This window comes from Myotis brandtii, unplaced genomic scaffold (assembly GCF_000412655.1).
Source record: "Myotis brandtii unplaced genomic scaffold, ASM41265v1 scaffold535, whole genome shotgun sequence".
NCBI classification, from domain to species: domain Eukaryota; kingdom Metazoa; phylum Chordata; class Mammalia; order Chiroptera; family Vespertilionidae; genus Myotis; species Myotis brandtii.
The window spans coordinates 1,039,021-1,055,310 of record NW_005369964.1 but is presented as its reverse complement, the minus strand read 5'-3'; the positions used below and the strand labels follow the sequence as shown (position 1 = coordinate 1,055,310).

General features: G+C 48.5%; 1 protein-coding gene across 3 annotated transcripts in view; it reads right to left on the bottom strand.

Annotated features, from left to right (window-relative positions):
• The window catches only part of MOK (MOK protein kinase), a 21,227-nt gene extending 9,880 nt beyond the window's left edge, over positions 1–11,347 (bottom strand). The window contains exons 1-3 of one of the 3 annotated variants that reach the window (XM_014549104.1): positions 11,239–11,347; positions 5,532–5,621; positions 4,357–4,427 (exon numbers count right to left, since the gene is read on the bottom strand). In XM_014549104.1, the coding sequence (XP_014404590.1) occupies positions 4,357–4,427; positions 5,532–5,621; positions 11,239–11,306 (229 nt within the window). In that variant the 5' untranslated portion in view covers positions 11,307–11,347. Of the gene's footprint in view, positions 1–4,356; positions 4,444–5,531; positions 5,622–11,238 lie in introns of those variants that run through there. The other 2 variants (XM_014549105.1, XM_014549106.1) reach the window with 2 other exon arrangements.
• Positions 11,348–16,290: the final 4,943 nt, after the last annotated feature.

Genomic DNA, 16,290 nt, shown 5'->3' with positions numbered 1-16,290 from the left:
CCCACACACACCCCTCCCCACGATTCTGTCAGCTCCGTCCCACATAATAAAACCCTTCGGTTAAACTAGCAGGAATGCACGCTATTGTCTGCAACGAAAGGGGATGACCCCTACATCTATGTATGATCCCTTTCTTCTCTACACTGCAGCCCGACAAGCCCCTACACGGTGCTCCTCAGAGCACAGCCGCACACTGATGCCGCCTCGGGACTTCCCAGTCGGAGCGGGGATGACGGACAGGAGCAGCGCCTGCTTGGAAGCTGTGGCAGCCGTTCAATATTGGGCGACATCCCAGCACAGGGCCGTTTCCTGCTAATTATTGCATTTACAAACGGTTTGGTCCACAACAGACAGTAAAAAACAAATCTGGCTTTCTGCCATAGTTTTAGAAACACTGGTCTAAACACCAATCGAAGTACACCATCCCCCTGGTTTAAACATGTTTTTTTCTTCCTCTTCTTAAAAAAACTGATTTCAGAGGGAGGAAGGGAGAGGGAGAAACAGAGGGATACATCAATGATGAGAGAGAATCATCCATTGGCTGCCTCCTGCATGCCCCCTACTGGGGATGGAGCCCAAAACCTGGGCATGTGCGCTGACTGGGAATCAAACTGTGACCTCCTGGTTCATAGATCGAGGCTCAATCAGCAGCCAAGCCTAGCTCCTGCTTTAACCCCCACTGAATGATCTGAATCTTACCCAGCCCGGTGACCCTGCAAACCTCATTTCCTACAACCCTCCTCCTCTGTTGGGGCCACAGTGGCCTCTCACCTCACGGGGGCCTCAGGGCTTTTGCACCAGCTGTGCCGCTAGACCACAGCGACCTGTTTCATTCTCACACCATGGGCCCTGTCTGGAGTTCCGAGTCACTTCTTCACTGGCTTGCTGTCTGTCTCTCATCAGATATGAGCTCCACGGGGGAGGGAGCTGTGTCTGTCATGCTCCCCTGGGTCCCCACCTAGAGAACAGCCCATGGCCTGTCACGGTGAACGAGAACGCTCTCCTGCATCTGCCTAATGCTACCACTTTCTGGGTGAGCCTAGTCGGCTCTGGCCCACGGTCACCTCTGCCTCATCTGACATCTACTGGAGGAAGAGAAAACGACCCCAAGCAAGTCACTCCCTCATGATTTTGCCTTCATACAGTTTATCTCTACGGTGGACTGTACTCTCTGCATTTAAAAATGCATCTTCCATGCTGCCTCTCTAGCTTTGCCAGCCCTCAACACTGCTGTGCACGCCGCAGACAGCTCTGCAAAGGCTGCAGGGACATTCTCTTGGTTTATTGACTGGTCCCAGTATTTAACGGTGCTACTCAATATTCTCATCGTCCAAGCGAGTAAGTGAAATGAATTCTGATCCTACTAGAAAAAGCTTTAGTGATTGATTTGATTTTCAGTAAGTCAGTGTCAGAGCAAGAGCAAACAATGACTAAGTGTCCAGGCAGTTGAGGCACTGAGCTAGGGCCAGGAATAGGAAGGCCAGGGTGGCGTAGGGCATCACGGTTGAAGTTTCTGAGTCAGGCTTGACTTTAAGGTCTGGCTCTGTTACTTATGAACAACTTAGCTTTGGGTTACTACTTACTCCTTCAGGTCTCACTTTCCTCACCTGTAAACTGGGGATGAGGATAAAAGTGCCAACCACAGCGGGCTGCCAAGAGGCAAGGTGTGGGGTGATTAAGAACACTCACTCGGGAGCCAGCCTAGGTTCAGACCCCAGGTCTACCGCTTCCTAGGTGCAGAGCCTTGGACAGGTTACCCATCTCTCTGTGCCTCAACTTCTTCATCTTTAAAATGGGGATAAGGACAGCATGTGCCTGATAGGGCTGTTGTGAGGGTAACATGAGTTAACTCCTCTAAAGTGCTAAGCACAGTGCCTGGCATGTGGCTAGCATTCATGAACTAGTAGCTTCTACCAGTCACCGCATTTCATCAATGATCTAAGGGAGACCTTTTGTGTTCAGTTTAACAGCTCTGAAGTCAGGATGCATGTTCCAGGACTGTGTCTGACCATCGCTGCTGGCCGCTTTCCCAGGTTCTGACCCCTCTGACACAGGCCGGCCTGTGGACGACACCGTGTTTGTGTAGCGAGTCACCCACAACTGCACAGCCTGTTCCACAGTCTCTCCCTGGAGGCAGGTACTGGAAGAAATGGGTGCAATTTCCCCAATGATACAGTTCCCCTACTGCTGAAAATTACACACTTATTTCTGAACAAAGCTTTCTCAAATGACCCTCTGGCCTTGAGTTCTGAACTATCCACTGTAGGAAGCAACATTCAGAATTCTAATGTGAGCACTTGTCTCACACTGAGAACTGTCCCTGAACCAAGGAGGCAGTTAGGTAGGTTCGCCCAGAGTAAAAGCTGGGCTTCCTGGCACCAACATTACTGTAGGGAACCGGCGAGGCCGAGTGTTGATTCTCGGCTGCATGTGCGCCAGCCTGCACTCTCTTAGTTACACACACACAGGATGGAGTGAAGGGCCGCGGCAGGCAGCAGGTGTTAGGAAACGTAATCACACGGTAACACCGCATTTACCCGGGCCCATGCGGGGCAAGTGAGATTCCCAGGTAAACGAGTTTACTTCTTCAACTCTTCTCTACTGTGATAATTTTAAACGGGACTCTGAGAAGCATCGGGTTCACTGTCCTGCCTTTCCTCTGTGCGCAGTGGAGTGGTGGCCGCCACCACCCACCGTGTGGCCTGCCTTTTCTAATTGTCCTGTGGAATCTGGAGACTCGCAGCTGTTTGCCCAGATGGCTCTCGACCTCTGCTGTTGTTTTCAGACGCACGTGTAAGCTCCATATTCTCAGCCTCCCCAGGATGAACTGTCCCCTGTCACTTTCTGCTATCGCTGGTGTGCCAGGTTCTAGAAGCTCGCTCTAAGACAGCGGTTCTCAACCTGTGGGTCGCAACCCCTTTGGGGGTCGAACGACCCTTTCACAGGGGTCGCCTAAGACCATGGGAAAACACATATATAATTACATATTGTTTTTGTGATTAATCACTATGCTTTAATTATGTTCAATTTGTAACAATGAAAATACATCCTGCATATCAGATATTTACATTACGATTCATAACAGTAGCAAAATTACAGTTATGAAGTAGCAATGAAAATAATTTTATGGTTGGGGGCCACCACAACATGAGGAACTGTATTAAAGGGTCACGGCATTAGGAAGGTTGAGAACCACTGCTCTAAGAGCTCTATTTTAAATAGGGTTAGACCAAGAAACCAGATCTAACTCTGTTAGAATTGTATTTAAAACAAGATTAAACCTATGAATAAAATACACATTTTGTAATGATAAGAAATACCCTAGAGCCCCAGATAGAAATCTTCTATTTTCCCAAAAAGATCCAAAAGCTTTTGCATCCAAACATCTTACATCGACTTTTATGCATGTAGAACAATGTGTCCACGTATTTTTAGTCACATGTGAACTCTACTAACGAGCCGTAATGCTTTTCCCCACTCTCCCGCTTCATAAAACAACCCTGTGTGCCCTCCCGCAGGCGTGCTCAGCGTGGGTGTCCCCACGGCAGCGCAGCGTGACCTGCAGTTCTGCAGAGACACCCGCTTCCGTCTGGGCTGGGCCGGCCGTTTGAAAGCATCTATGGTGCTGCCGCAAACCTTCCATCCCAAGCCAGCAGCAGTCCCCCCCGTGACATGAGGAGGTTCTTCTCTCCTTTGGCCCATAAGCACGGTGTGACCTGTGAAATGCAGCACTTCCTCTGGGCTTTCTCAGTGACATTTACAAGGCTCACGTGTCCTGACAGCTAACACAACGGTGAGGTCACAGGCCCCGGGACCGTTGTTAAATGTGGGCCAAACATCTGCTCCTCCTCTCCATTCCCCTCAGGTGACCTCTGTAAGCCTCCAAAGCCAGCCCTGGTCAGCCTCCGCTCCCCCCCCCCTCGCCCCCCCATGCTCTCCTAAACAGGGCTTCATTGTTCAAAACAAAGCTAATGAATGAGCACCCTGTCTGTCACTCGGGAGACTTTGGAAGGATCCAGATATAAGGAGGTTCCCTCTCATGTGAGGGATTCTTTGGGGGGCGAGCCCCACCTTACTCTGAGGCAAGAAAAGAACGTGGATCAGCAGCAGAGCCCGGGGAAGAGGGACCCTCACGGTGGGGACCACAGTGCGGAGGCCCCGGCTGTCCTGCGCGCCATCCTCCTCCCCGCACGGCCAGCTCATGGCTGGCAGCCTTCCTTCTCATTTCAGGATGGTCAGCCCTGTGTGTTTATACTTGACGACTGCCCTCCCATGCACCGACCTTGAGCACCAGCAAGTATGAACTACAGGCTTTACAGTCAGTTCTTACATTAGCTTTCAAAGGAGTCTACGTACCTCGTATCAGTTCATAAACATTCATGTCCATAAGCTCACATATTAGCGCAAGAGAACCAGATTTTCTGTCACTGAAGAAGAAAGCAGGTTTTTGAAATGTTTTCTCATGTCTTAATCAGAAAATATAATCAAATATTTAATTCATCTGTAAACATTTCTTGTAAAGATAAAGCACTCCCACATCAGACAAAGCCTGGAGTGCAATGACTGAACCAGAAGTTACATTTCAGGTAAAATTAATTTAAAATAATAGTAAAACCCTGGTTTAAGCACAAACTCTAAGGGCAGCCCGAGACACCGCAGGCTGCTCAGGGGCCTCCGGAGGGGCCCCCACTGTTTCTCAGGGCTGCCAGGAGGCCCATGCCATTCTGGACAGGGTGCTTTCTAAAGCGCGCGTAAAGCACCTCCCCGCAGCAGAGTCGTGACTGTCACACGCAGACTGTAGTGTCTACACGCAGCCCAAACTGACGGCTCAGCACACCGCAGGCCGGGAGGCCGCACGCTGCAACAAGACAGTGTACACGGAGTTTAAAACCGTTCCGTCCTCTGACGGGCATCTGCTGCACCTTAGTTGTCAGAGACCGCAGTTTCTTGGCAGGTGTTAAAGGCCACGCCACCTTCCCGGGGATCAGCACCGCTGGCCCAGGGAAAGACAGGGCCTGGAACCCCGGCTGAGCCCCACTCTGGGGACAGTGCCTGGGAACCAGCTGTGCCCTGACCTCCTGATGGGTGGTGAGCCTCATGGTCTACAGTTAGACCAGGAATAAACAATCCCCGAAACCGTATCGAGATGTGCCCTGACCTCCTGATGGGTGGTGAGCCTCATGGAAACTGTTCTACAATTAGACCAGGAATAAACAATCCCCCGAAACCATATCGAGAGAGGCTACAGGAAAGGCTACATGAAACTGCAGAGATGAACAGATGACTATGGTAGGGAAGGGAAGCCTATCTCTCCCACCTACCCCCCAATACGACCCAGACCCAGCGGGTCAGGTCGGAGCTCACACCTGAGGCCTCAGGAGCCCAGAGTCACATTATGAATCAGGTGCACAGCTGACTCTCTGGGCTACAAAACAGATCTCTAAAATGCCAACCATGATTTTCTTTCTTAAAAAGAGATTTAACCATTATCACCAAATGTAGATAATTTTTAAAGGCCCGAGTATACTTACAAAACCACTTCATGCAACGTAAGAATGTTTGGGTGTGGATTCAGGCGCCTCAGTGCTTGTATCTCTCGGAGGTTGTTCACTTGCTCAATACTATTGTGTAGGCAAAAATAAACAGCTAATTTATCGTTCAGGTCAACTTGAAAATTTAGGCTATTCAATCATTACTTATCATCCATGATCAGAACTGACAAGCTCACAAATACTTCAAGCAAGTCAATCAGGTTTTATTTCTCCCATTAGCAGTAGAAATTAGGCGTATCGTGTTTGTGCATTATCTTATAAAACTCAAGGTCCTTATAGCTTTGGATATAAATTCAATTTTCCCCCATCTAGCTCCTTGGTAGTTTCTTTTACTATTAATAAATATAAACAGAGATGTTAAAATTTCCTATTAATCAGTTTATGGGAACTAACCAACTAGCAATGTAAAAGCCATGTAAAAATAAGCATTTTAAATTTCCACAAACAGGCCCACCCTTCCTTCCTACTTAAGGCGGTCATTTTTTTCAACTTCCTTCACCTGGTGACAGGTGCTCTCTCAGCAGGTGTGTCTAGGCAGGCTTTCCTTTAAGAAGACAGCTACACCTGACACCCTGTTGACACCCCAAATCCATCAATGCAAGCGTCACTGCGGCCCAGGGCCTGAGGCTGCCACGCTCTCCACGCAGAGCCTGAGGGAGCCTGGCCTCCCTGCCGAGCCTGGGCCCAAGGGCTCACATCCAATGAGGACTCAGGCACCAGAGACTTTCATCTCAGAGGTTCTGAAAGGAAGTGATTGTGCGAATCTTCTCCCTTTGAACTGGTGAAATTCTGTTAACAGAGAGAGGTAAGCTCCGCATTCTGTTTAGTGATGTATCCAATAGTATACTGTTATCTTAAATCAATGTGGCTGCAAACGGAAGTATCTCATGCCAGCCAACCAACGGGAGCCTGCTGTGTAAGAAGAGCCTCAATAGTCTGCGTGTAGGATATTTTTAACTAGAAGTTCAGACCCTTCTTTCATCACTGCCCCGTTTCCCCCTCACACCCAGGATGATATTCAAACTGTTAGCAGCTTGTGCGCCATGGTCAACGAACAACCAGAAAGGACACAGCCCACAACTCGGGAAGAGGGTCCGAAAGGGGGCCCACTAGGTGCTGGCAGATGGCGGTCTAGGGCAGTGATGGCGAACCTATGACACGCGTGTCAGAGGTGACACACGAACTCATTTTTTTGGTTGATTTTTCTTTGTTAAATGGCATTTAGATATACAAAATAAATATCAAAAATATAAGTCTTTGTTTTACTATGGTTGCAAATATCAAAAAATTTCTATATGTGACACGGCACCAGAGTTAAGTTAGGGTTTTTCAAAATGCTGACACGCCGAGCTCAAAAGGTTCGCCATCACTGGTCTAGGGAGTGCCGGGCAGGGGCCCAGCACAGGGCAGGGAGGGCGGCACCCCAGAGGCTCAGGACAGCAGCTCCTCACCACCCAGGACAGGCGGCTTCCACTCTTTTAATCGTGATGGGGAGTCTTCCAGAACTGGGCCAATTTCCTAAACTCACCCATCATGGGTAGATTTTATGATATGCAAATTATATTTCAATAAAGCTTTTAAAAAATCTTATCTCCCCTTTCATTTAGAAACCCTGAACCTCTCTGTTTTGATCAAGTCACATAGCCTTTCTTTGGCTTATTAAAAAAATTCCACCTAAAATACAGTTGCATTTAAAAAAGTAACAAATAGCCCTAGCCAGTTTTGCTCAGTGGATAGAGCGTCGGACTGTGGACTGAAGGGTCCCGGGTTCGATTCTGGTCAAGGGCATGTACTTCAGTTGCTGGTTCAATCCCCAGCCCTGGTTGGGCCCGTGTGGGAGGCAACCAATCGATGTGTTTCTCTCACATCAATGTTTCTCTCTTTCTCTCTCCCTTCCAGTCTCTCTAAAAAAATCATTGGAAAAATATCCTCAGGTGAGGATTAACAAAAACCAAACCAAAACTAAACTAAATAAATATAACGCCAGCTAGAAGGGATCTGGGGGACTGGGTGTTGTATACCAACTTCCATCAGTCTCTGCAAATGCTGCTGCTGCCACGGTGTCCTCGTGCTCCCCTTACCGAAGCTCTCAGTTCTCAGCCTCAGCATTCACTCTGTGTATGACCCAGCCCATTGCTTCCGGGCCTCCGTTAGCATTTGAAGATCCGAACTTGCCATCAGCCCTTGGAGATGACCACTGAGAAGGCCTCCTTTCACAGCGATGATGGCCTCTAGAGTTGACACAGTTTTTCTGCGTCCTGAGGATGTGGTTGGTGTATGCCTCCCATCTACTGGAATCCTATTTGTAGATGAGTTTTGAGTGGGTTGGAGTTCCATTGTTTCTCCACAGGGTCAACTACGGACGGTCCGGCACAGGTGCTTGGTTCCTGCCGCACGGTCAGAGCTTCACAGTGGGAGGCCCTCCACTCTGTGCTGAGGAGTCGATGGCTGTGCAGCTTTCCAGAAGGGGATCAGACGTCCGTCCGATACGCCAGCTCCCAGCACACCCGGGCTCACAGTGGGGGGTATTTCTGCTCTGCAGCTGTTGGAACAGTTTCCCAGGGCTGGTCCGAGGCGTGCCCCGGAGACCAGATCTTCATGGTGCCGGCGACCTGTGCCACGTCCGGGTGGCGCCCTATCTGAGTCTCAGCATTCCGTGCCACGATGTACCGTGATGTTATCACCCGTTCCACTACTTCATCGCATTGCCAGCTTTTTACCACTATGACTGATGCTGTAACAAACATCACTTCTAGGCCCAGATGATTTCACTGACGAGTTATTTCAAATATTTAAGAAGGAAAGACTCTTGGACATTTCACAAAAGAAGAGAGATGAGCTGCCAACAAGCAGGGACTCGCAGACTGGGTCCCACTTGGCTCCACCACCTGCCAGCTGGGTGACCTGGACAGTTGGGAACCTTCTCTCTCTAGCCCACAGCTCCCCACCCTGACAGAAGGCCGCAGGCACCATCCCCCGAGGGCGGCAGCGAGCACCAGTGACAGGCAGCGATTCACCAGGACTGGGCATGGCGGCAGGTGCTTGGTGAGCAACCGCTGTAGTCACCTGGCATGACTTCCTGTCACCGCTACTCATTTCTCACACCACGCACACACGGTGCAGGGCCACTAGACAATGAGAAGTAGAGCAAATGGATTTTTAAAGGAACCCAAAGTTATTCTTCCAGTGGATAAGGGTAAGTTGTTTCACAATGAGGGTGTAGACTGTAGATGGTCCAGGTTTCTCACTGTAAAGTTACTCTCTTTTCCTCTTTATTTTCTGTTCTTTAGAAGCAAGTCAGTTATTGATGTCAGTATGTACTTGTGGTGATTTGAATAGACAGACGGCTGGGTAGATAGGTGGAGAGAGAGAGGTGGGGCGGGGGGGGGGCGGTTAAATGGGTCCGTGCACATACACACTGGCTTCATCTACTGAGGTGATGACATTCCAGGAGCCATGAGAACACCTGGTGCTGAAGTCTTGTTTCCAAGTATCTTTCTCCAGTAAAAGGCGACAAGGCTTTTTTTGGGGGGAGGAGGGGGTTCTAGGGGCCGGGAAAATACAAGATGAGCGACAGAACCTTGTAGTGCTGACGGAATAAGAAAAGGGTGGGCACGTCAGAAGAAACAGAGCCACCCTGAAGGAGCTCCAGTGGCCAGAGCTGGACGGTTTATTAAGTAAATAATGACAGCGTTGCGTTGAACATATGTACCAAGAGCAGGTAAGAGCTCACAAGAATAAACCCAGAGTCCAAGTCCCCTCGGGTCTGTTGCCCGGCTGCAGACACCTGTCCATGAGCCTGAGGTGACCATCATCTAACGTCAGCCACCGGCCACCAGTGGCCCAGGGCCACGCTCCCTTCCAAGGCAAGCAACATTCCAGTGTGGTTCACACTGCAGACACCTCCCCACGCACCCAGACTCGACAGCAAAGCAAAGGAACACAAATCCCGTGGTCCTTTATTAAAAATCTTTACTTATTATGGGCTTTTTTAAAAGAAAAATGTGTTCTAATCAACCACTTTTAAAGTTAAGGCAAAGAGCAAGAATTGTTCTCAACTACATCAAATGATGCCCCATTCAGCAACGAGGCTGCCATCTGTTGAACATTAAGCACACGCCCGCCTTGCTAGCTACTTCCTAGTCCTCCCCTCGCTTGCTCTTCAAGCCCCTCAGACAAGGAAGCCCGGCTCAGGTGCACGAGTGTTACTGATCTCTTCTCTGCAGCTGGCTACACTGATCCTGGTTGAGTTCCGGTCAAGTTCATCCTGTTTACAGCTGGTCTGCAAACTACTGTGCTGTATTATACCATTAGCAAGAACAGCATTCAGTAACAATGGCCCGGACCTTGAGACCCTTGTCCTGCTCACACCAGGGTGCACTTTCGGTGTGTCGGGGACCTGGTGGATGGAGGAACAGCTGGCGTGTCACCGGCAGGAAACCACGTCCTTAGGTGATGCTACCTCCTCCTGAGGGGCGGGGGTTACATGAGTGTCTGCCACCCCTCACAGGAATGCCTCCCGAGGCATCTAATCTTGGTTGACTTCTAAGCCGTGTTCCAGATAACGCTCCCTTCCTGCGGGGGCATGTGCGGCCGAGCAGTGAGCGTGCCCGCGCAGGGTTCTGTTCCAGCAGCCTCAGGAAGCGCCGCGTCGGGAGGCTATTTGCAGCCCACTCTTTACTTGCATCTCTTCACTAAAATAACAGCTGGCAAGTCCTGTTGTCGGCAAGCACATCTGCCCCTGAGTCTGACAGCGGGACCGGTTCTCTTCTGAGAGGCAACTGTCTCGCACCTGCTGCTACAATAGTCCGTCCTCAGCCACCTGGCTGTGTCTCCCCAAGGTGGCTGTGTGAGTCGGCTCCCACATGCCGGGCCGTCAGTACACTGTGTCCAATTCTCTATCCCGAGTAATTTGACGGCCCTGGCCAGGTGCTCAGTGGTTAGAACACTGACCCTTGGACTGAAGGGTCTTGGGTTCGATTCCCAGTCAAGGGCACGTACCTGGGTGGCAGGTTAGATCCCTGGCCCCGGTCGAAGCAAGAGCAGGAAGCAACCAATCGATGTGCCTCCCTCACATCAATGTTCCTCTCTCTCATTCTCTCCCTCTTCCTCCCCTCCCACTCTCTCTAAAAAACCAATGGAAAAAATATCCCCAGGTGAGGATTAAAAGAAAAAGAGTAATTTGTCGCACAAAGGAAGAAGTGACAGAGGAAGGCAGGAGAGCAGCAACAGCAGTCTCGGCAGAGCAGGTAACGGCCACACACTGTGGCGGTGAGGACGAGGAATCTGGATTCAAATCTGGCTCTGCCCACCTAGGGGCCTAGAGTGACAGCTGTCAGCTGCGTCACGTCCCTCGGCACCTGTCCTCCTGCACAGAACAGGGATGACGACTTTGACCCTGTGGCGATGTCTCGAGGATGAAATTACTGTTCTCCATACTCTTGGACACCACTAGTGCCCTATACTCCTTGCTGCTCTCAGAAACAATGCTTCACACTGAGAGTCTGGAATCAACGTTTATATCCCCAAACACTTCAGAAGGCTCTGCACCAACGTGGGGGAATGCCTAAAGAAATTGGACTGTGTTGCACATATCACATGAACAGAATCTTCCCATGAATATTGAGTTGCCCTGTTGATTTAAACCCGAGTCTGCTTTCAGTGTTAACCTCGTCTCATCGCCTACCTTTCAAAGTGCTGTTTCATTTGTTTGCATGCGTAGTAGTTTCCATCCCTCAAGCTCTGCATCTTCATAACTTCAGAAAATGTTCCCTCGCCTATTTTGCCAATTGCTTTGTAGTCTATAAATAAAAACAATTATGAAAATAGATTTTATTTATACATATATTTTGTACTTGTTTCCAGACAGCGAAAGTTTTACTTGTAAGAATATCGGCAGTTGCCTGGCTGGTGTTGCTCAGTGGTTAAGCGTCGACCTGTGAACCAATCAATGATTCTCTCTCATCATTGATGTTTCTGTCTCTCTCCCTCTCCCTTCTTCTCTGAAATCAATAAAAATATATTTCAGAAAAGAGATAATTGGCAGCATGTACTGAGGACTGTTTCTCCTTTTTTCTAAGGCTCAGCGTTCCCCCCACTTTGTTTTCTCTCTGCCATCCCCCCCCAGCAGGGAACCACGTGATTGGCATCCTGGGGAGATGAGAGGCTCATACCCCACAAGATGTGGAAAGCAGAGGCACAGGTGGCCCGCTGGGGTGGTTCTGGCAGGAGCGCTCACATGGGCCTGGGCATTCGGCAGAGGAGACACTGTACCAGCAGCCTCGGAGCATTCTTCTGAAGGCCACCTCTCGGTCCCACGGAGGCCCAGCTGAGCCGCCAAGCTTCCTGCAATTCTTGCAATTCCTGATTTCCTGAAACTGACAGCAGCAGCCCCTGGCCTTGTGCTGCCACCACCACCACTGCCCCCCTGCACAGATAATGGTTTTACAAGGGTAGATCCCTTCCTGCTTGAAATGCCTAGTTTCTGCTTTACAAACCAAACCCTGACAGATTCAGACATGAGTATCTTAAAGTGGGGTGTGGCTGCTAACAAAAACCTGAAAAATGCAGGCACTGGAGAGCGCAGGCTGAACCAGGGAGAGCCTGGTGAATGGTGACCAGATCCTGCTGCCTTCCCCAGACCAAGTGTCTGCTGGGCTGCTGGCCTTTTCCCTTTGGCCCAGGGAGAGCGGGAGGAAGGGTCACAATGACGGGATGTTGTTTCAGGGACTCTTGGAGGCTCCGGTGGAACGAGATACAGAGAATAAGAGCAAGACTAAAAAGAAACAAGGCAGCTTGAGAGGGAGGTTTAGAATTGAACCTTATGTGTAGAACTCACAGGAAGCAAATAGATCAGAAACCTATTAAATAAAAATGTCCCTCACGCCCTATCTGGTTTGGCTCAGTGGATAGAGCATCGGCCTGCGGACTGAAGGGTCCCAGGTTCGATTCCAGTCAAGGGCATGTACCTTGGTTGTGGGCACATCCCCAGTGGGCGGTGTGCAGGAGGCAGCTGATCGATGTTTCTAACTCTCTATCCTCCTCCCTTCCTCTCTGTAAAAAAATCAATAAATATATTAAAAAAAATGTCCATCACCTTCAGATCCCAAACCTGCATCAGCACAGAGCAGGCCTGTGAAACTTCAGCCTCAAGGGGGTAGCCTCTTCCACACCCCTTCGATACGGCACATTTTAAAAAATATGTATTTTTATTGATTTCAGAGAGGAAGAGAGATTGAAATATCAATGATGAGAGAGAATTATTGATCAGGGGCCTCCTGCACGCCCCAAACTGGGGATTGAGCCCGAAACCTGGGCATGTGCCCTGACCAGGAATTGAACCATGACCTACTGGTTCAGAGGTCAACGCTCAACACTGAGCCACGCCAGCCGGGCGATGTGGCACATTTTAAAAAACTGTGTGAGTTCTGATCTGATCATACCAGCAAGAAAAAAAGGTACTTTTAAAAAGAAGTAATAAAGTTTTTTAGAAATGATATGTAATTTTAAAATATTCCTAAAAAGAAACAAGGAAGCTTGAGGAGTCAAGTTCCTACTTAGTTTGTTTTCCTAAGAAACTCTGAATGTAGACTACCATTCAAGTGCTCTTAAATTTGGTTGTTCTAAAATGTTCTCTTCCTTTCCTTTCCTGTCAGTAACTTGCATAGGACTCAACGCAGGTGCAGGTTGTGGTGCGGCAGGGTCCACGTGACGTGGCACAGCCGATGAGGAAACCAACGTGGCTGTGCAGCAAGACCACCGAGGACGTCCCACACCACCCCTGGCAATGGCGCGGCTCTGGGGGAGAAGAGGGTACGGTAGACTCTCACCTTCTGCCTAATATTCAGCATGGCACAAATATTCCACAGTAAGCATGAACTGCTTGTTTATTTTTAATTTTTAAAAATTAACTTCTAGCTTCCTCAGTCGGCTCATGGTAGATTCCTGGTCAGGACACAAGCCCCATTGCAGGCTCGATCCTCAGTAGGGGGCATACAGGAGGCAGACGATCAATGATTCTCTCTCATCATGAATGTTTCTATCTCTCCCTCTCTCTTCCTTTCTGAAATCAATTAAAAAATATATTTTAAAAATGGCCAACTGTACACTTTAAAGTGGGTTTGGTACAAACTCCAAGTGTGGGCCAACATTGCAGGCACCTCCAGACCATCGAAATCAGTCGGCAACAAATGGAACCTGCAGCCCTGGAGGTGGCTGGCTGTGGTGGGAAAAGGGTCACTGCTTCCTCCATGGCTCTGTCAGTAACAGAAGGTCTGGTTACAAAACAAGAATGAAGGGGGGTGGGGGTGAGGTAGAGAACGGCCCCCTCTCATCTCCAACAGAACCCACGTAGTTCACAGGCCTTGAGAGTCAGACAAGAAATATGAAGATACTAGTACACACAACGCTGTGAAGGGTGCAGAGCTGAGCTAGGGACAGTCCCTGCCCCACATTAATGGGACTAGAAATAGTCACCCAAAACAAAACCAACCATCTACCCAGACTCAAGGACAAAGAGGACTTACTATAACCGAATAAAAAAGGTGGAAAAAGGAAAATAAATGAGATCATTTGTGTTCATTAAGATTCTATTCACTTTTTTATTTTTATTATTGTTTGAAGTATTACAAATAGTAGTACATATGTCTCCTTTTTTCCCTCCCCGCCCCCCCAACTGTTCACTTTTATGAAACCAAGGCTCTTTTGTTTAAGTGGAATCTAAACCTTATTTAACCGTGAAAGTGGAGGTCAAGTTCACTTTTTGTGAAAAGAGCAAGTTGTCACGCCCAAGTGCAAACATTGTATTCAAGCACTGCTCCTGAAGCTCTGGATCACGCAGGTGACGTGCAGCAGAGCCGTGGGGCCCAGCCAGCGGAGGAATGGAAAGAACTGGGGGAGGTTAATCGCTATGTTCGGGGCATGTGCCTGGACCACAGTTGTCAGGGAGAAGATTCCGCTTCTAACGTCTACTCTTTTCAAGAGATTAAGGAATTCAAACCAAATGACGAAAACAAGGTCAGGAACCTCCAAGTAAAAGTTCCGCACCCAATTAATTACTCGGTGTAGTGAGGAAAACGGTGACCTGAATTACCAAACATCCTGAAAACACAAAGGGACAGAAAATTATTCCTAACTGCACGAACATCTTACATTTCAATTGCACCCTGCTCTGGCCGGCGAGGCTCAGTGGTTAGTGTCGGTCAGAGCACCAAAGGGTCTCGGGTTCATTTTCCCGTCAAGGACACATACCTGGATTGCAGGTTTGATCCCAGCCCTGGTCAGGGCCCGTGCGGGAGGCAACCAATCCACGTGTCTCTCTCACATCAATGTTTTTTTCTCTCTCTCCCTCTCCCTACCCCTCTGACTCTCTCTAAAAAAAATCAATGCAAAATATATCTTCCAGTGAGGATTAACAACAACAACAAAATTAAACACTAAAATTTAAATTGCACCCTTTGGCCCTGGCTGGGTAGCTCAGTTGGTTAGAGCTTTGTTCCCGATATGACAAAGTTGTAGGTTTGATTCCTGGTTAGGGCACATGCCTGGGGTTGTGGACTCCATCCCCAGTAGGAGATGTGCAGGAGGCGGCCGATCAATGTTTTCTCTCTCCCTTTCCCTCTTCTCTCTCTCAAATCAATAGAAACATATTTTTAATATATATTTTTGTTATTGATTTCATAGAGGAAGGGATAGGGAGAGGGAGAGATAGTAATGTCAATGACGAGAGAGAATCACAGATCACAGCCTCCTGCACGCCCACATCAAAGATCGAGCCTGTAACCCGGGCATATGGCCTGACCGGAAATCAAACCATGACCTCCTGGTTCATAGGTCTACACTCAACCACTGAGCAACACCAGCCAGGCAATAAAAACATATTTTTTTTTTTAAAAAAAAAGACACAAAAGGCAGGACACTGCCAAATTAAAGGAGACCAAAGAAATAGGACATCAAAATGCAATTTGTGATTTTTGATTGGATCCTGGAAAAAATAAAAACACCTATAATGAACATTATTGGGATGACTGGGAAAATCTGAATTATAGACTGCATGCTCGATGACAATATTGTGCCAACATGCTAGTTGTACTGTGACTGTGTAGGACTATGTCCTTGTTCTTAGCACACACTTGCTGAATTGCTAGTGCTGAAATATCATGCTGTCTACAACTAACTGTCAAAGGTTCAGCAAAAATAAATGCGTCGCTTAGAGAGAAAATGCCAGAACATAGTGGGGCATCTAGGTGAAGGGTTTATAAACATTCAAGGAACTCTCCTTGCAACTTTTCTGTAGCTTCAAAAATGTGCAAAATAAATAGTTGGAAAGGAAAAAAGGAATATGGTACAGAAATGCGTGTGCTGTATATAAGTTCACACTATAAGTAAAAGTGCAAACCTTTTGCACTTCTGTAGACCTTGCACTCTAACCACAGCTTTGGGTGCATTCGAGAGAGAGACAGACAAGTACACAGTATCCAACAGGAGAACATAAGAATGCTTGTACAGGGTGAGTGAGAGAAGTCAGTTATTTTTAATATCTTTGCCACACAATTGAGGCCATATACCACTACTAACTGACAATTAGGATAGGATGCAAATTTAACATTACAACTACCTAACGTAATTAATCTTTCCACAGCAAAGGAGGTCGGAATTTTTTTGCACCTTCGACTCATCGGCTCTTCCAGCCCAGGGGGGCTGGGCTCCCCCCGAGTGACGCCCCAGGCGACGAGGCCCG